The sequence below is a fragment of the Oncorhynchus keta genome, chromosome 4, assembly GCF_023373465.1.
Source record: "Oncorhynchus keta strain PuntledgeMale-10-30-2019 chromosome 4, Oket_V2, whole genome shotgun sequence".
In the NCBI taxonomy this organism is placed as follows: domain Eukaryota; kingdom Metazoa; phylum Chordata; class Actinopteri; order Salmoniformes; family Salmonidae; genus Oncorhynchus; species Oncorhynchus keta.
The window spans coordinates 38,411,977-38,433,152 of record NC_068424.1 but is presented as its reverse complement, the minus strand read 5'-3'; the positions used below and the strand labels follow the sequence as shown (position 1 = coordinate 38,433,152).

Sequence of the window (21,176 nt, the reverse complement as noted above, 5' to 3'; positions counted from 1 at the left end):
CATATCTCATTTTGTTAGAAAGTTGTTTGCATTGCTAGTTAATGCCTACTGTTAGCTAGTTAACATTAGCTAGCTAGTTAAGTGGCTAAGTTGCTTGGTATCCAATCCAGCTAATGTTATAAATCGTATCTCATTTTGTCAGAAATCCATTTGTATTGCTAGATAAAGGCTAGCTAGCCAACCTTAAACCTTGAAGACTTCTACTTACACCACACTACCATAACCATTCAGTTTTGCTCATGGCCTCATGTGAATACTTAGAGATGGGTGGGGGTAATGCTTAAGAGGGTGCGAACAATGCTTAATGGGCGTACTACAAAAAGAGCTAGAGAGCAAGTGTGGAATAACAAGTTGTCCTATTCAAATAAACAGAACTTTCACAGGTTTCCCCCAACTGCAGTGTATGATATACCATTTGAAGCTCTGAGTCAGTCATTTTATAAGACGTACAAAAAAAGCCCATTTATAAATGGTACACAAGACTGAATTGGGAAATGTAGTCACAAATGACATGTTAACAAAGACTTAAAAGTGAAGACATAATTGAGGCGCAGCGGTGGAGGGTTTTCTCCTTAAAAGCAATCGTGCCACAAATAGAATTCGAATTCAGTCACCATGTGGATCACACCCAGTGGTGGAAAAAGTACTCAATTGTCATACTAAAAGTAAAGATGCCTTTATAGAAAATGAAGTGAAAGTCACCCAGTAAAATACTACTTAAGTAAAAGTTCTAAAGTATCAAAATTGTATATAATTGCTAAAAAAGTATAAAAATTAAAAGTATCAAAAGTAAAAGTATAAATCTTGGCCTCCCGGGTGGCGCAGTGGTCTAGGGCTGTGCCACCAGAGACTCTGGGTTTGCGCCCAGGCTCTGTCGCAGCCAGCTGTGACCGGGATGTCCATGGGGCGACGCACAATTGGCCGAGCGTCATCCGGGTTAGGCTTAACGAGCCGCACTGTGTTAAGAAGCAGTGTAGCTTGGTTGGGTAGTGTTTCGGTGGACATATGGCTTTCGACCTGCGTCTCTCCCGAGCCTGTACGGGAGTTGTAGTGATGAGACAAGATAGTAACTACTAACAATTGGATACCACAAAATTGGGGAGAAAAGGGGGTAAAACTGATTTTTATTAACCAGACGGTACAATTGTCTTTTTTTACAGATGGGCACACTAAAAAATACACAATTTACAAAGCATGTGGACACCTGTTCGTCTAACATCTCATTACAAAATCATGGGCATTAATATGGAGTTTGTCCCCCCTTTGCTGCTCCACTGTTCTGTGAAGGCTTTCTTCAAGATGTTGAGACTCTTCCATTCAGCCACCAGGGCATTAGTGAGGTCGGGCACTGATGTTGGGCGATTTGGCCTGGCTCACAGTTGATATTCCAATTCATCCCAAAGGTTTCGATGGGGTCGGGGTCAGGGCTCTGAGCAGGCCAGTCAAGTTCTTCCACACAGATCGATATAACCCATTTCTGTATGTGTGCACAGGGGCATTGTCATGCTAAAAAAGGAAATAGCTTTCCCCAAACGGTTGCCATTAAGTTGGAAGCACAGAATTGTCTAGAATGTCATTGTATGCTCTAGCCCAAACCATGAACAACAGCCCCAGACAATTATTCCTCATCCACCAAACTTTAGTTGGCACTACGCATTCGGGCAGGTAGTGTTCTCCTGGCATTCGCCAAACCCAGATTCATCCTTTGGTGAAGCTGACTCATCACTCCAGAAAACGCTTTTCCACTGCTCCAGAGTCCAATGGCGGCAAACTTTACACCACTCCAGCCGATGCTTGGCATCGCGCATCGTGTTCTTAGGCTGCTCGGCCATGGAAACCCAGCTCATGACAGTTATTGTGCTGAAGCTGCTTCCAGGGGCGTTCGGAACTTGGTCGTGAGTATTGCAGAGGACAGATGATTTTTACGCGCTAGAGCACTCGGCGGTCCCATTTTGTGAGGTTGTGTGGCTAACAACTTTGTGGCTGAGCCGTTGTTGCTCCTAGACGTTCCTACTTCACAATAACAGCACATGCAGTCGACAGAGGCAGCTCTAGCAGGGCAGAAATTTGACAAACTGACTTGTCGGAAAAGTGGCATCCTATGACGGTGCCACATCAGTAAGGCCATTCTACTGCCAATGTTTGTCTATGGAGATGGCATGGGCGTGTTCGATTTCATACACCTGAGAGCACCTCCAAACCTCATGGCACCTCCAAACAATACCATTACTCCAATACCAATACACACACAACACTGTATGACATGAGTAGTTTCAAAATGACAATTTTTTTATTCAGATGTAGATTTTTAGCTTACACACCCACACACGACCATGACATTCAACCAACAAAAGACAGCGAGCCACATAATCCACATAATGCCCTGGGCTTTATTGTCTGATTTTATCGTGAGAGTTCGGTCACTTTTTTTCACACAAAAATATATATATTTTTTCAGCCTCCAGGTGGGACAAGAAAACTTCAAGGATAAATCCTGCCATTGGACTGGGTATTCAGATTGTGACGACAGAGACAAGTACTACTAGCAGCACTGTCTTTGTGCCCTACTCTTCACAGAAGAGAACACATAGTTCCCCAAGGGAAGGCACCCGATACTTGTGGTTTTTGGCCTTGCATCCTTCTGGGGAGAAAAGAGAAACGCACCCTTTCTCAATTAGCTAACCCCCTTCAAGATTTTTGTTGTCAGAAATTGGAATGATGATACATGTACAGCAATTTTAACTGTCATTCACCGCCCTTATAACCTATGCATGAACAATTAACAAAATAATGAAGTCTTTCAATACGAAGAAGCTTAATCATTTTTTACCACAAGAAAAATACAAAAATAACAATTCTGTTTACAAAAGAAATGAATTGTGAGAGGGGGGAGAGATACCATTGCATGAAAACGTGGGACAAATTATACAAAAGCAGCATTAAATATCAATCAAATCATTAGAAAAAAGAAAAATAGTGCTTTGAATCAGAAGCAGCAGGAAGAGACTTCATCCCTAGTTTTGTTACTTGTATTGGGATAACAATGTAAATGGAAGATACCGGGAAGAGATATAACCACACGAAGTAAAGTGAACCAAAGCCGACCTTCTCCTCTGGCTCCCCTCATCCCCAAAGAGTCTCTATGTCACTATCGAATTCCATATGATCCAAAGAAGTACAGGGACCCAAAAGGGGGAAAACCTGCTTTGTGTTCACAATATACAAAATACCCAGGAGTCCGTAGCTACCTAACATTTACTACAGCACAGGAACCAATGAAGGTACAGTGTACAAATAAACAAAATAAAAAAACTGTAAACACAGCACAATAAATAGATAACAGCAGGCTCTGCAACATGCAAGTGATGAAACGTCTTAATTTGAAACTTTCATCTATTGTTTATCGCTTTTTTCTTTTCATTCCCAAGTGCAAAACATCACAAATGAATAAGTTTCTGTATTCAAGTAACGTATATACAAGGGGGTATTACAAATATGTAGTTAAAGTACAGATACTATTTTGCCATATTCATATTTTACAAGATGTCAATTTTTACTCATTAACGAATACAAAAACAAAACAAATATTTAAAAAAGCATGAGATGAGAATTGCAACAATACATTCCCACAGTTGCCGTGGAAACGTGTCTGTCCGTACTACGTATGTAGTCCGTTGTGTGTGGAGTCCCCCTTGCTGCCCTATTTGCATTCCCAATGCTACGGTGCACAGCACCTAAAGAGTGAACTCGGAGGGTAGCAGCAGACTAAGCAAATAACTGGTTGTGCAGCAGAGGGTTGGGTAGTGTTGGGGCTGCCTGTCATGGCAGCTAGCTGCACCACCACCACTCTGCTACGTCACCTCCATGGCCACTGTGTTGTCAGTTATACTGTTTAGAGCTGGCTTGTCTTGATTGTGATTATCTCTGGAGGAGGAATACAAACAGTGTCAAACTTTTTGTTATAATATACAGCTCCCACTAGACACATGGCTTAGGCATGACATTAGGCAATCAAGACATGGCACCAGATTCAATATAAAGTACACTACTTTTGACCATTTCCCAAAGGGCTGTGGTGAAATGTAGTGTACTACAGAGAATAGGGTACCACTTGCAAAACATACATAGTACATCAGTCAGAGAATGTCAACTTATCTCACCTGGATCCTATGTCCATGGTAGAAGCCCCGGTGACATTGTTGGGCATCTGACAGTTGGTGTTGGCAGCCATCTTTAAGGCAGAGGAGGGCACGGCTCCCAGGGCCCTGGGTATGTGGCGTGTGGTGGTGCCGCCCAGGCTGGGGAGGGCAGGGGAGGAGGATGAGGGGGGAACGCTCAGACGGATGTTATTCGCAATCAGGACCTGAGTGGTGGTGGGGGAGGTGTTTGCAGCATTATTACCCAGGTGGGTGTGATGGGCATTGGGAGGGAATGTGAGAGAAGAGGCCGTGACAGGGGACGGAGAGGTAGAGGAGTGGTTGGACGAGGGCTGGAGGAAGGTGGGGGTTGATGGAGGAGGGGTGAGAGTCTGGTTGCTGTTAGGGTGGTGGGTGGTGCTGGCCAGGTGTAAGCTCTTGTACACTCCTGAGAGAGATGGGGAAAGACAAAATACATTTACAAGAGATACATTGAACACTTCCTCAATTGAACACTTGCAATGACTGATAAGTGGCCGACTAAGTCACTCTGCATAAGAGCGTCTGCTAAAATTACTAACATTTAACTCCCCAGTCTCATTTATTTCATTTGCTATGAAGTGAATGACAGATCAGCGGTGCTGCTCACCTGAGCCTGGGAGGACCCCGTTGACTCCACTTCCCAGAACCCCCTCCTCCTTGAAGGCCATCAGCTGGTCCGTGGTCACCAGGGCAGAGGCAGCAAACTGGGCGCTGGCCGAGTCTAATGTCTTAGAGATTATACACTGGAGGTCGAGGGAGGACAAAGAGACCAAGTCAGACATTCTACATACCATTGAAGAAATAAAATGCTCAAAAAGGAATGATAGCAGTGTTTCCCCTAATATATTTTATGGAGGGGCTAGAGGGGGGCCTGCCATGCCTTTACAATGGTAGGGGAAACGCTGGGTGAAATACACATCAACAGGGCTATTTTGGAGCTTTGTGTGTGGTGTGTGTAAAGGAGTGGTGTCTGACCTGTGTGTTGGGTGGTGTTGCTGTGGATGTAGTAGTAGTAGAGGATGTGTCTGTGTTGGGCTGTGTCTGTTGCTGATGTTGAATCTGCTCCAGCTGCTGTTTCTGCATCAGGGCCAGCTGCTCCTGGTGCTGCTGGTACTGCTCTGCTGTGAACGCTACACAAATACAGAACAACCGTGTTATAACACACAAGGGTTATACACACAGCATAATGAAGAGTTGAGGTAATATGCAGATCCTATCTCTCCACCAGTCATAGATAAAGCAAAGAAATACCTGCACAGTGCACACAGTAGGCTATATGCCACTCCCATATATACAAAACGTTTAGTCTTATCGCCTCCTTCAAGGCTGACTGACCTTGTAGCTTGTCATCTAGATCAACATTCAATATCTTCACCAAGCTGGTGTGAAGTACCAGTGGTCTGGCTTTGGCTCCAAGTGAGAGCAGGTCTGTGTGTGTCTTGCTGATTTCCACCTCTGGGTAGCCAAACTTTCTAGGCAGCTGAGCGTGTATACGGACCGGTAAAAAGTGCGTGACAATGAGTTTGTTTTGCGTCGCAATATATGCTGATATTCTGGCTAGAGTAAATAGCTGCATGTAACTCGTCAGCTAAGAAGAACATGAAATCACTCGACTGCTTGTTTGGACAAACATGTCAATAATGTATGTTGTGTAAAACATAAATAGCTGCATTTAGCTTACTCCCCTCCTGAAGAACAAACATGAAATGGTGCTTATACTTACTGAGGCACGGAATGCAATAGTTCTAACAGTTTTGTGTAAAACACGAAGTTGAAAGGCCAACCCATGAACGAAGGCAATCAGAGGGGGGAGTGGCAGCGGAGCACTCCACACAGCTGGTACGTAGGCAGCGGAGTGGGCACTCTGCTACGGGGGAAAAAATGCTCAGAAATATCTATTTTTATCCTGGGAAAATTGGGATACAGAAACTCTATCGTAGCCACTCCATTATCTAAAATACATTCTCAATACACATCCTACACTTAACCAGCCGCTCTGCTTTGGGAGTAAATCTTTCCAGATTCCAGGTGGGGTTTGAGATGGGGCATGTAATATCTAATCAGGTCACTATGTCAAAGCTTTGACTTGACTGAGTCCATACAAATACATCCTTCAGAACAATTGAGCCTGAAGATTGTTTTATCAGGAGAAAAACCAGGTTAGCTATGAACTACCTCCTATGGTTATCCTTTTATGTAAGCAAAACAGGTGTCAAAGCCACTGAAGTGCCAGAACATAACCTACGCGAACACAAATCCGCCTAGTGACATCAAAAGCTGACAAGGTGAACATAAACACAGCAGCAACGCTCACATGGCAAAAAAAAGCCTCCCCAAAATTGTAATGCAGTTTAATGCCTGTCCGAGCACAACACAAGGGGGTATGAAAAGAAAACACATATTTGAGCTTTCTGACATCAAACAGCATTCTAAAACGTACATTCCTGTGAGGTATATTCTGACCTTTAGACACTAACATGACTATCACGGTTAAACTCCAATCAAGCCAATATTCTAGCTTGAGACACTGCAGTTTGCAGCAGACTCCCCCTCTACTCTATAGCCAATGACCCTGACACCCCAGCACCACTTCTGAATCTATTTACACAACAACATTTATACAACACCTGAGCCAGGAGAACAGGAATTAATGTATTCTCAGGAATTAATGTATTCTAATAAGGAAGCATTCATTGTATGAATTCGGGCTGTCCGCAACTTTAAAACATATCTGTTGACCAAGAGTAGTCTGTCCTTTCAACCAAATGATTGGTAGATATTTTTAAGCATGCATTTTTCATATATAGACACATCTGTCAGCGTTTACCCAAAGCTCGATGATTAGTTGATTATTTGAATGAGCTGTGTAGTGCTAGGGTAAAAAACACTTATTTCTGATGAAATAATTAAGACAAATGAGTTGAGGGAGCCAGAGATCAAGATAACCAGAAAAAAATAAAAACTTTGCGACCCTCCTCCTCCCCTTTGCAGATCTGAATTACTGAGAAGCGCCACAGCTCATTAGTGATGGGCAGTTAAAACTAAAATCAGACAACCCCAGTTGGGCACATTTATACATAGGCCAGGTAGCCCAGGCCTAACTTCTAGCAGTGTTTTCCATTGGCATTTTCCACTTCATATTAACTTCTTATGGCTTGGGGGTGCCATTTTCACGTCCGGTTGAAAAGTGTGCCCAAAGTAAACTGACTGCTGCTCAGGCCCACAAGCTAGGATACGCATAGTATTAGTAGATTTGGATAGAAAACACTGAAGTTTCGAAAACTCATATGGCAGGCGAAAACCTGAGAAAAATCCAACCAGGAAGTGGAAAATCTGAGGTTTGCGGTTTTTCAAGTGATTGCCTATCCAATATACAGTGTACATTTGGTCCGATTGCACTTCCTAATGCTTCCACTAGATGTCAAGTCTTCAGAACCTTGTTTGATGCTTCTACTGTGAAGGGGGAGCGAATAAGAGCTGTTTGAATCAGGGGTCTGGCAGAATGCCTTGAGTTTAGTCACGTGAGCTCCGTTCCTTTTCATTTCTAAAGACAAAGGAACATGGCAGATATTTCTTTGGCTGGATTGGGCTCTGAGTGCCGTACTCAGATTATGCTTTTTCCGCAAAGTTTTTAAAAAATCTGACACAGCGGTTGCATTAACCTCTTGCTCCTATCTAGGCGTCCCATCTAGACATCTGGAAATGCAAATGCATAATGCTAATAGTACTAGTTAAAACTCAAACGTTCATTAAAATACACATGCAGGGTATTGAATTAAAGCTACACTCGTTGTGAATCCAGGCAACAACTCTGATTTTTAAAATGCTTTTCGGCGAAAGCATGAGAAGCTATTATCTGATAGCATGTAACACCCCCAAAGACCCGCAGGGGACGTAAACAAAATAATTAGCATAGTCGTCGCTACACAAACCGCACAAATAAAATATAAAACATTCATTACCTTTGACCATCTTCTTTGTTGGCACTCCTAGATGTCCCATAATCACTATTGGGTGTTTTTTTTTTATTAAATCGGTCCATATATAGCCTAGATATCGATCTATGAAGACTGTGTGATAAACAAAAAAAAATTGCGTCTTATAACGTAACGTCATTTTTTAAAATTAAAAAAGTCGACGATAAACTTTCACAAAACATTTCGAAATACTTTTGTAATGCAACTTTAGGTATTAGTAAACGTTAATAAGCGATCAAATTGATCACGAGGCAAAGTATATTCTTTAGCTGTCCGTCTGGAAATAATGTCCGGGTAAATCTCAACCAAAATATCCGGTCGGAGACCGGAAGAAATGCGCTGCCTTGCGTCTGTTTGACCAAGAAACAAATAGTAGGCAAATGACAAGACTCTAGACAACGTGTGGAAGCTGTAGGTATTGCAACCTCAGCCCCATTAAATGTGGTTCACCTTTATCAATGGGTTCAAGTCGCGCATGGATATATTTTTCCATTTTCAGTGATCAGATTTTCCTGCACTTTTCGATGAAACGCACGTTCTGTTATAGTCACAGCCGTGATTTAACCAGTTTTATAAACGTCTGAGTGTTTTCTATCCACACATACTAATCATATGCATATACTATATTCTTGGCATGAGCAGCAGGGCGCTAAAATGTTGCGCGATTTTTAACAGAATGTTCGAAAAAGTAGGGGGTAGGAGTAACAGGTTAAGGAGAAGTCTTTCTTTAATTCTGTGAATAACACGTGTATATTTTATCAATGTTTATTATGATTATTTCTGCTAAATCACCGGATGTTTTGGAATCAAAACATTACTGCACGTAACACGCCAATGTAAACAGATTTTTGGATATAAATATGCACATTATCGAACAAAACATACATGTATTGTGTACATGAAGTCCTATGTGTGTCATCTGATGAAGATCAAAGGTTTGTGACTCATTTCCTCTCTATTTGTGCTTTTTGTGACTGTCTTTGGTTGAAAAAAATGGCAGGGTTTTTCCTGTGACTTGGTGGTGACCAAACAATCTTTTGTGGAGATTTCTGGATTAACGAGAATTATATCTTTAAAATGGTGCCTAAAAATTTGATTTATGAGATTTCTGTTGATTTGTATTTGGCGCCCTGCAATTTCATTAATTCCGCTAATGAAACCCCAGTCCTAGGCAGGTTAAATCATTTCTAACTTGTTAACAATTTCTGCTAGTTAGTTTTTGCTACCATGTGGGTGTTAATTCACCGGTTTCCATACGTTTCATTTTAAAACATTTATCTTACAAAGAAGTTGTTTAATCTAACTATTTATATGTACATGGAATTGTAGGAGTTTTTTAAAACAATTTCCCCCCCTAATCTTCACAGGGAAATGCCACGGGCACTATCTGATGTGTGGCGACATTTCAATGCAGCTAAGGTATAGGGAAAAGCTGTGTACATTTGCAAATACTGTGTCAAATCATATGTTTAGAACGCAACAAAGACGCAGAATCATCTGGCCTAGTGCATAAAGTCCCCTCAGTGCTCACTACAAGCAACCTCTGACACAAGTCCCTCCTAATCAAGGTAAAAATTATGAATCAGACACCTTATCGATAGCAACAGCTCATGGTCCTCCTGGAATCAGAAGATTTTTTGACTCAATGGAGGAACGTAGTCAGAGAAATGCTGATGGATGTCTTGCTCGAGCTGTGTATGCAACAGGTTCACCTTTGATGCTCACAGGCAATGTGTATTGGAAGAGATATCACAATGTTCATCATCCAACATACACCCCTCCAACCAGACATACTCTAACCAGACATACTCTATCTACTCATTTGCTGGATGCAGAGTTCAGAGTTCAAGTGAATGTCAAGCAAATCATAGAGAATGCAGACTGTATTGCAATCATCTCTGATGGGGAGTTGAATGTTTGTGGGCAAGGAATAATTAACTACATCATCTCCACCCCTCAACCAGTATTCTACAAGAGCATAGACACAAGGGACAACAGACACGGACAGTCTCTACATTGCAGATAAGCTGGTAAGCTGAAGGCAGTCAATGCCCTTGGACGACAGAAGGCACTTGCACTGCTGTGAACATGAAGGTTGCTTGGTCTAAAGTGGATGGAGTCCTACCCTCACATCACACCCATTGGCTATGCTGCTCATGCATTGAATCTGCTCCTCAAGGACACTATGGCACTGAAAACCATGGAGTGAGAGCCAAGGAAATGGTTAGGTATGTGAAGGGTCATCAAGTTAAAGCAGCAATCTACCCCACGAAGCAAAGTGAGAAGAATAAGAGCACTACATTGAAGCTGCCCAGCAACACCTGAGTTTCTTAGAAATGGCCATATCACAATCTGCCTATATGGACAGCCCCATCAAGAGGATCCTCCTGGATGATGTATTTTGGGAGAGTGGTAAGCATCCAGAAACTCCTGAAACCCATAGCAGTAATCATTGCACGGATTGAGGGAGACAATGCTATCCTGTCTGATGTTCAGACTCTGCTTGCAGATGTAACAGAAGAAATCTGTACTGCCCTGCCCACTTCACTGTTGTGCCAAGCAGAGGAAACTGTAGTTCTGAAACACATCAAAAAGCATGAAGACTTCTGCCTGCAGCCCATACACGCCACATGATACATGTTGCACGCCAAGTATGCTGGCAAGAGCATCCTGTCTGGTGCAGCTAAATACAAATATATTGTATGTCACAATCATTATAAAAATAAAAAAAATAAGTGTTTCCCCCCAGGCTTGGGCTCATATATAGGCCTATGAGTATGCACAAACTCCAACATGCCTATGGATGTTTGGAATAAAATCAATCAATTTATGAAGTGATGTCCATTTTGTTGCGTTAGGCTTCGAAACATCCCCAAAAACCATGTTGTACTCAGTTACAATCTGTTGAACTTCTCTTTCTTCAAATTGATCAATCAGTGCGTTTTAAAGTTAGATGTGATTTTCGATTGCATGTGCATTGATGTCAGTGGTTAGCGGGAAATATAGAGCCCTGAGAACCAGGCCATTAGCGAATTGATGGTCTTTAGCGATTTGCGTATTCCCAAAACAACCAGAGTGCACAAAAGGAGATTACGGTCATGACTCATGACCGCTGGTGCTGTGACAGTAATAAGGTCGCCGCAACAGCCCTACGGTCACAGCAATAGACATGCGCGCACGCACGTGTACACACACGGTCAATGAAAATATGGCAGCTCACAATTCAAGTCATGGAGAAATTTTACAATTACACCCCTCACCACACACACACTCAAAACCTGCTGAATTCAGATTTTTCCCACTAAACCTTCATAGCTCTTCCAGAACAGAAAAACTATTAAAGAGATTATGATCGTGGAACAAGGTCAAAACAACCACCTCCTTTACCTGCCTGACAAACTCTTTACAATCTCTAAAGATAATTTCTAAAAAGAGAATGCGTATCCTGCATAACATCGACATAGTGCCCTAATGCAAGAGGGTGGAATGCGGCACCCCTTTCCCCTTATTGTGCACATTTCTTTTTACCAAAGTCGTATGGGCCTTGGGTCAAAAGCATCTCAGAGTAGGAGCGCTAATCTAGGATCAGGTTCTCTCTACAATTCGTTATATTTAAAAGTCAAAACAGAATGTCAGAAACACACCCCATCACAGGGCTGGGGTCAATCCCATTTACATTCAGGAATCAGAAGCAAATTAGCATGCACCGCTAGGCCTATAACGGCATTGCGTAAAGGAAAGTAGTGAGTGACAGAAACAAAGTACTCAGTACTCTCAAGCAGGCTACCTGATGCCTGAATACTAGCATAAATCTCCTTAGGTAGGAATGAGTGCTCCAGCACAGGACAGTGGACTAACTCACCGGTGACGGGGGTAGCTCCAGGGCCAGTGCAGGGTCGGGTGTTAACTCCACTCCCAAGGAGCTTGCTATGTCCCGAGGATGTAGTCCGGTAAAATCCTCTATAGCGTGAGATGTCGCCTCCACCCAGGGGGTGATGGGATAGTGTCCGCGGCCTAAAGTGCCTCCAGCGGCACGACTTAATGTTCAAAAGAATCTCACCGAGGTCCACAGATGACGACAAAGAGGGGATGGAGGAGGGGTGGTGGTTGTTGGAAGTATTGGTTCGGTCCGAGGTATTGGCGTCTGAGGTACTGGCTGGCTCTACGTTGCGGAGAGGAGAGCTTGTGGAAGATGAGTCTTGAAGTGGTTCGGTTTCGGGGTCCGAGTCCAGGCTGTGGAAAATGCTGTCCAGGTCTGTGTGTGCTCTGTCCAGTAACAGCCTGAAACATAATCATTAAGACACTCTTTACAAATCACAGTAGGGACGCAAATTACAGTCAATTTTGTTGCCTACTAAGCGACCCCCATTGAGAGGTTAACAAATGGTTAAACTAGTTCCAGTAAAATTAGGAATGAACATTTTTCATAACTAGCTTAAAAAAACGTGACAATAGCAAGTCTATCTTCTCATTATTAAACATGCAACTAAACTACTGTTATGAAGTAGACAATGTAGTACATTGCATTTCCGACAGTGTGGGAAAACAGTGTTCTAAAAAAGACGCACCTGGTGCAAGCAGGTTCATGTGACAGAGATAAACATCTCCGTTAGAAACTTAGTGGGGAAATCTGAACATGCAAGAGAAAGATAGGAAATCTAAACATGCAAGAACTAGGATAGGTTGCCTTTGGAGAGTTTTGACAGAGGATTTCTATGGTTTTGAAAACATTTTGAGAGTTTCCCCACTCAATTCTGCTGCAAACGAGTGGGAAAAGCTGTCTATGAAACAGATCTCACAGCAACGGCACACACACGGGTAAAGAAGTACAAGCTGAGGGGGTGTGTGCCAGGTGAGGGGACCGCAGTTGGGCTTCAGCAAGGCAAATTGGTGCTGTGGCATCATCGGGGCAACGGCAAAACGTCATTTAGTGATTATCTGAAAAATAGTCTGCAACACTGGCTGCTACAGTCTGCGTCCCTTCGTAACGCGTCACCGCTCTGGTTTGCTCGTAGAGACCAGGTGTTCAAACTTCCACTCAGGTCCCCCTCCAGCAACAGGGAACATATCACGCATGCGCAGACACCACATCTATTTCTATAGGCACAAGTACTGTTAATGAACAACACCCCTCTTGTTGGTGGAGAGTCATGTCTAATGTGTATTCATGTGATATTTAAGCGACGCAAACATAAAAAAAAATTGATGGGCTAAAAAACGTAGCTAAAAACGTTATCTGACATGGGCCAGTTGATCTGGACATTTCTGACAAGTTATAAATAGCTCGCTAAGGTGTGCACTGACTGACATGGCAAGAGGGAAACTGGTTATGGTCTACCCAATTTCAAAATTGCACCCTGTGCATCCTACTATTCCAACTTTCAAGAGTAAGTTGAAAGCCGGACTGAGTTTCTTAAAAAATATATATACTCTACATGGCTAAAAGTATGCTACACGGCTCAAAGTATGCTACAGCATACAATGACATTCTAGATGATTCTGTGCTTCCAACTTTGTGGCAGTTTGTGGAAGGCCCTTTCCTGTTTCAGCATGACAATGTCATTGTGCACAAAGCGAGGTCTACGTAGAAATGGTTTGTCGAGATCAGTATGGAAGAACTTGACTGGCCTGCACAGAGCTCTGATCGCAAACCCATCGAACACTTTTGGGATGAATTGGAATGCCAACTGGGAGTCAGGCCTGATCACCAAACATCAGTGCCCGACCTCACTAATGCTCATGGCTGAATGGAAGCAAGTCCATGCATGTTCCAACATCTAGTTGAAAGCCTTCCCAGAAGAGTAGAGGCTATTACAGCAGCAAAAGGGGGACCAATTCCATATTAACGCCCATGATTTTGGAATGAGATGTTCGGCGAGGAAGTGTCCACATACTTTTGGTCATGTAGTGTATTTTTTGTCTGGGGGAGTAGCAATGTATCCATCTAATTGTTTCCGGCACTGAGCAAATTTCAGGTCTGCTGAGCACAAACGTGAGCTTGTGAAAATTCTGTGCAACTTCCAACACACATTTACTATGATCACTGTGGCTATACCCACTTTAAGTTACAGTTTTAACAGTGGCCATGTATTTCATCATAATGTAGGCTTACCATCAAACTCTGGAGAAAATGAATCCCATAACATAGTAACATGGAAATAGCTGTTCTATAATTCAACCTATAGTAGCAGCCAATGTGTGGTTTTCAATGTAGGCTTTCCATCAGACTTTTGAATAAAAAAATAAAAACATAAACCTGTTTATCCACTTGTGCTTCAGAAAAGGGGACAACTGAATAGGTTGTGTTTGATGCAAGAAACCACTTAAAATAAACCACATTATTCCCATACCATTATTAGAGAATCAGAAATTATACTACTCTCTCCCTATTGGCTACTTAGCTTATTCAAGCCCGTCTCAAAATACAACACTGACCCATATAAAAATAAATAAAGCTCTTTACCTGACTTGCGTTTCAAAGATGTCTAGAAAGGTACACATTTTGTGCTTTCTTGGGAAATCACATAATCCCCTATAGCCAACTATAAATTACCTGGCTAATAACTCACTAACTAGCAAAGGATATGAACAAAATGTGCACAAATGGCTACACGCAGCACACGCTTTAACCTCAAAACAGGAGCATCTACTCATGTCGTAAATAGTCCAGTTCAGAGTAAATAGCACAGATCCACATATGGCAATGGTATATGAGCATATTCTCCAACTGCAGGTTGTTCATGCCGCAAAGGTCTGTGTAGAATCCAACTCCGATCCGTTCTGCCGACAACAATCTCTTGCATAGTTTGTTTTGTTTCAGTATGTTGCATTGAAAGTGGCTAATATTGCATGGATTCGATCACAATTGCCACAGTAAAGGGAAGTGTTGACAGTGTTAACAGAGAAAACTCTAGAACACTGGTCACCAACCTTTTGAGTCAAGATCACGGATTCCAACAAAGCCGAGAACTACCGCTCAAGTTTTTAAGTCAAGCAGCAACAAAAAATCTAAGCCTATGCAACATTAACCAATTAAAAACTGTACTTTAGCAGAGGTTTTTGAGGTAAGCTTTTGGCTCAATACATTACCACTGCATATTGGCTTTGCTTGAATTGCCCTGCCAATGCATTGCTGTTTGGAACATAAAAATATATATACAGTAGCAGTCACACACCTACTAATTCAAGGGTTTTATAGATTTTCTGTTTCCTACATTGTAGAATAACGAAGACATCAAAACTAAAAAAAAAAAAAAAAAAAAAATGGAATCATGTAGTACCCAAAACCAAAAAAGTTAAATGATTCTAAATATATTTTAGATTCTTCAAAGTAGCCTTGATGACAGCTTTGCACACTCTTGGCATTCTCTCAACCAGGTTCACCTGGAATGCTTTTTCAACAGTGTTGAATGAGTTACCACATATGCTGAGCACTTGTTGGTTGCTTGTCCTTCACTCTGTGGTCCAACATCCAAAACCATCTCAATTGGGTGATTGTGTCTCAAAGACACGGTGGTTGGAACCAAAGGACAGTTTTCCACTGGTCTAATCTCCATTGCTCTTGTTTCATGACTCAAGCAAGTCTCTTATTATTATTAGTGGCCTTTAGTAGTGGTTTCTTTGAAGCAATTCAACCATGAAGGCCTGATTCACACCGTCTCCTCTGAACAGTTAATGTTGAGATGTGTCTGTTACTTGAGCTATGTGAAGCATTTATTTGGGCTGCAATCTGAGGAGCAGTTAACTAAATTAACTTATCCTCTGCAGAAGAGGTAACTGTGCCTTCCTTTCCTGTGGCGGTCTTCATGAGTCAGTTTCGTTACTTTGAAGAAACTCAAATATATTTAGATATGTTTAAAACTTTTTTGGTTACCAGATGATTCCATGCGTGTTATTTCATAGTTTTGACGCCGTTGCTATATTTCTACAATATAGAAAATAGTAAAAATTAAGAAAAACCCTGGAATGAGTAGTAGGTATGTCCAAACTTTTGACTGGTACTGTACACATTTCAACATTTGAGTTAGGCTATATGATCACACCAGTAATAGATCCGTTGTTGTATTACATGTCGCACAGCTGAGTATACATTTAAAAAAAAAATGTATTTGTCACATGCGCCGAAAACAAACAGGCGTAGACTTTAGCGTGAAATGCTTACTTACAAGCCCTTAACCAACAATGCACTTTTAAAGAAAATAGAGTTAAGAATATATTTACTAAATAAACTAAAGTAAAACATGTAAAACATTTTTTTTTTTTAAGTTACAAAATATCAATGATGAGGCTACATACGGGGGTACCGGCTAGTCAAGGTAATAACATTTAAAGAAAAGCTTTTTAAATGGCTTTAATTTTACTGGGCTGATGGTGCCTGCATCTGATGGTCGGTCTCAGTGGAGGGAGAGAGCAGCAGACTGATGGTGGTGGATCCCCTCAGTTTGGGAACAACTCCACTAGACACTAAGCCATTAGTTGACGTTAAACGCAAGTCACTTTCTAACTAAACTCATTGTACATTTTTTGGAACGTGACACTGTTCCGGTTTTATGAGTGACCAGATGTTAAATTCTGACACCTACAGTATTTAATTAAACGAAATAACGCAAATCAACCTATAAACATGTCTTTTTGGCGGCTAACTGTTAACATACCCTAAATCACTTTATTGATAAGACTGATGCGGCACCCTATTCCCTACATAGTGCATTACTTTTGAGAAAGGACCATTGGTGGAAAATAGGTTGCCATTTGGTCAAAAGTAGTACACTGTATAGGGAATAGTGTTACATTTGGGATGCAGTTATAGACTCATCTTCCTAAAACACAAGACGGTAAGTTCTGGATATATATTCAGAACCCCAGGCAGGTGGTATAAGTGTGATTGCATTTTGCAGCTGTAATTGCATATCACACTATGAGGGTACTATAGTTCTAGCCTTCCTCAAATACCTGATTCCAATATCTCTCGTGTGGGCACGCGCGAGAAACAGTCGCCAGCTAAACGTAATCTCCTAAACCAGCGGTTCCGAAATCAAGGGAGGGACTTCCCTTGATTTGAAGGGTAACAATAATTGTAAAAATACATTTAAAAACGATTGAAATAAACAATCTAAAACGACACATTAAACCACGATGGTTTAGGCTAGAAACAAGCATTAAAAAAACAGCGGAAGATTCAACTGATGCACATCGGAATACCTCTAAAATTCAGACGCCGAGCTACAAATTTGGATTATTGGACTTTGCTTGGAAAGTAATCTTATACAATGTGTGACTGTCACCGTCAATTGTTCAAATTACTTTCTGTACCAGAGAATACGTATAGTTACAAAGAAGGTTCATGTAAATGACCATAAAACATTTGATAGCGGATTAATGTTCGAGGAAATAGGGTCCAGATTTTAATTTCTTTATCCATGTATATTATTATCATCATCATAATTGAATCGAAAAAGTGTAATGAGTCCTGTTAAATTACATAGAATTGCAGCAAATGTGTTTCAAACAACAATTTTGTCAAACGTGAGTTGGGGCCCAAGAGGAAAAAAGGTTGGGAACTCCCTGTCCCAAACGCCATTTAGACCTGAACCCAAAAGAACAGCATTACATTTGGAATAGGGTGCCATCTGGGACACAAATTAGGGAGCAATAAGGGCGCCTGAACTCACCTGCCCCCTCTGCCCGTGCGCCGCCGTGCCAACCCTACGCAGCGCCGGGGCACCGTTAGAGACGTGAGACAGTAGCGGAAACGAGGGTCCCCCAAACCGCCCTCCGACGGGCTGACCCATGGCCAGTTACCACTCTGGTCCAGGCGAGACTGAGACAGGGAGAGAGAGGAGAGCGAGAGAAGATAGTTCGAGACAAAGGAGGAAAGCTCCGTCAGAAAAGCATTGGTGTGGCCAGCAGAATGTGGAAGATAAAAAAGCAGCAGGACCAGTGGCAACCCTGGCTGTGTGTGGCTGGCCGGCCGAGAGAGCGCCGTAAGGGCTATAAATAGAGCAGTTGAGTCACAGGAGGGCAGGCAGCTACTCTACTCACAGCATAGTACTGACAGCCGGCCTTCCTCCGGAACACAAAGCAGCCATCTGGGTCATTCTCCTCCTCTGCCTCCGAGGAACCTGAATGGATCTAAACATAAACACAGAGGGGGAATGGGTGAGTTACATTAAGAGGCAGAGACCATAAGAACAACGTGGCTGGCTACCTAGACAACAGCCACGATTGTGATCATGTCCCCAACTACTGCTACTTCTACTAGATCTACTACTACCACTAGTTCTTCTTCTTCTACCACTACTAGTTCTACTAGTGCTTGCTCTCCCACTACTACTAGTGCTTGCTCTGCCACTACTACCGGTGCTTGCTCTGCCACTACTACCGGTGCTTGCTCTGCCACTACTACCGGTGCTTGCTCTGCCACTACTACCGGTGCTTGCTCTGCCACTACTACCAGTGCTTGCTCTGCCACTACTACTAGTGCTTGCTCTGCCACTACTACTAGTGCTTGCTCTGCCACTACTACTAGTGCTTGCTCTGCCACTACTACTAGTGCTTGCTCTGCCACTACTACTAGTGCTTGCTCTGCCACTACTACTAGTGCTTGCTCTGCCACTACTACTAGTGCTTGCTCTGCCACTACTACTAGTGCTTGCTCCGCCACTACTACTAGTGCTTGCTCCGCCACTACTACTAGTGCTTGCTCCGCCACCACTACTAGTGCTTCTTCCGCCACCACTACTAGTGCTTCTTCCGCCACCACTACTAGTTCTTCTTCCGCCACCACTACTAGTTCTTCTTCTGCCACCACTACTAGTTCTTCTTCTGCCACCACTACTAGTTCTTCTTCTGCCACCACTACTAGTTCTTATTCCACCACTACTAGTTCTTCTTCTACCACTACTAGTTCTTCTTCTACCACTACTAGTTCTTCTTCTACAGCTACTACTACTACTACTACTGCAGCAGCAGCTACTACTACCACCAAATACAGACCGATACTTAACACCATCGCCTTCACTACCATCATCTATGCCCTAAATGGCATCCCATTTCGTAAACAGTAAATCAATAAGGTATATGGAGCCATTTAGGACGCATCACTCATCGCCACCAGCAGTGTTATTTATGAGTTCACCTGGGAAAAGGGTTCGTCGTCAGAGCTGGGGAAGTCGTACTGGTTGAGGTCCTTGGGGTTGAACACAGAGGGGCCAGAGTGTTGCGGTGCAGAGAGAGGAGGAATCTTAGGCTTCTTCTCGTACTTCCTCTTCATTCGGACCACTTCAGTTTTCTCTGGCTGGAAGAATATAGAAGACTAATTAATGGTCCATTTACTTCACGAGCAACAGAAATGTGTCTGAGCCCTGTAGAATTTCTTAGAGGTGGTGCTGTGATGGGGAGAACCATTTAGAAACAGAAATGTAGTGAGTTAAGACTCATTGATATGCAGATGGTGGGCGAGGCATGTGCCATATCCTTCTGCCCAGACAGATGGATGGTGCCTCTCCCTGACCAGACCCACCCACACACACACCACTGCTGAGGGTTAGTGAACTGAACTCTCCTTCAACCCAAGGCCCCAGGGGGAAAAGGCAGGGAGAAATGCTACAATACGGGGGAGCAGGGTGTGTCATAAGTCAAAACAATGGAAGGAACGAAAGCAAAGGGACAGCGGGGTTTGGACTCCGCTGTGTGGAGGGTCAGCGAAACAATAGAGTCGCTCATCGCCCAGTGATATGTAGTAGGGATGCGCATCTTTCAATTTCAAGATGATTCGATATGTACCTTGGGGCTGGGCAATATATTGAATTATTTCCAAAATGTCTGTATCGCATGAAGCAAGTATTTTTTATAAGCGTTTACATCCTCTTGTTCTCATGTTGTCTTTTTGGCATCTTCTCATTCTAATCTTCAGTGCTGTGCGCACCTTCCCTTTTACACACACACACACACACACACCCTACCCCTGTGACTCACAAAAACAAAGCTGAGATTAATTCTTCCTCTGACAAGTGGTTTCAAATGAGCTATTTGCATTTGAGGTTTGGTCCAACAGTCTCGGTCATATGGAAAGTGGAATACGTCGATACATTATTTTACTGTAATAGAGAAGTTAACTTTTCTAACAATACCATGTCTCAACTCCTCAAATTGCACGCAGAGCAAATGCTACAAAAACAGGAAAAGGAAGCATCAATGAACATTGATTATGGAAACGTAATGCTTAGTTTGTCTCGTGCGGCATTGCGGAACCACGTACCGATAGCAGCATTTTAGCCATGAGGAATGCTTTTCCAACAGTTTTCAAGGAGTTCCCACATATGCTGTGCACTACTTGGCTGCTTTTCCTTCACAATGCGGTCCAACTCATCCCAAACCATCTCAATTGGGTTGAGGTTGGGTGATTGTGGAGGCCAGGTCATCTGATGCAGCACCATCACTCTCCTTGGACAAATAGCCCTTACACAGCCTGGAGATTTGTTTTGGGTCATTGTCCTGTTGAAAAACAAATGATAGTCCCACTAAGCGCAAACCAGATGGGATGGCATATTACTGCAGAATGGCGTGGTAGAGTGCCCTGAATTGATGAGATCCTGAGGCCCATTGTCGTGCCATTTATCCGCCGCCAACACCTCATGTTTCAGCATGTTATGGTCGCACTGCTCAGTACACAATTCCTGGAAGCTGAAAATGTCCCAGTTCTTTCATGGTCTACATACTCAGACATGTCACCCATCAAGCATGTTTGGGATGCTCTGGATTGACGTGTACAACAGAGTCCAGTTCCTGAAAATATCCAGTAACTTTGCACAGCCGTTTAAGAGTGGGATAACATTCCACCGGCCACAATCAACTCTATGCAAAGGAGAGGTGCCATGCTGCAAGTGGCAAATGGTGGTCACAGCAAATACTGACTGGTATTCTGAGCCAAACCCCTACCTCTGATGTTAAGATATCTGTGACCAACAGATGCATATCTGCATTCCCAGTCATGTGAAATTCATAGATTAGGGCCTAATTT

At 42.7% G+C, this 21,176-nt stretch overlaps 1 protein-coding gene across 5 annotated transcripts in view; it reads right to left on the bottom strand.

Annotated features, from left to right (window-relative positions):
• Window positions 1-2,370: 2,370 nt before the first annotated feature.
• The window catches only part of LOC118374570 (enhancer of polycomb homolog 1-like), a 76,717-nt gene continuing 57,911 nt past the window's right edge, over window positions 2,371-21,176 (bottom strand). For all 5 annotated transcript variants that reach the window (XM_052506704.1, XM_052506697.1, XM_035761012.2 and 2 more), the window contains 8 exons: window positions 19,293-19,451; window positions 18,197-18,286; window positions 17,827-17,975; window positions 12,018-12,436; window positions 5,154-5,308; window positions 4,786-4,921; window positions 4,161-4,584; window positions 2,371-3,924 (listed from right to left, as the gene is read on the bottom strand). In XM_052506704.1, coding sequence (XP_052362664.1) covers window positions 3,852-3,924; window positions 4,161-4,584; window positions 4,786-4,921; window positions 5,154-5,308; window positions 12,018-12,436; window positions 17,827-17,975; window positions 18,197-18,286; window positions 19,293-19,451 — 1,605 coding nt within the window. In that variant the 3' untranslated portion in view covers window positions 2,371-3,851. The remainder of the gene's footprint in view (window positions 3,925-4,160; window positions 4,585-4,785; window positions 4,922-5,153; window positions 5,309-12,017; window positions 12,437-17,826; window positions 17,976-18,196; window positions 18,287-19,292; window positions 19,452-21,176) is intronic.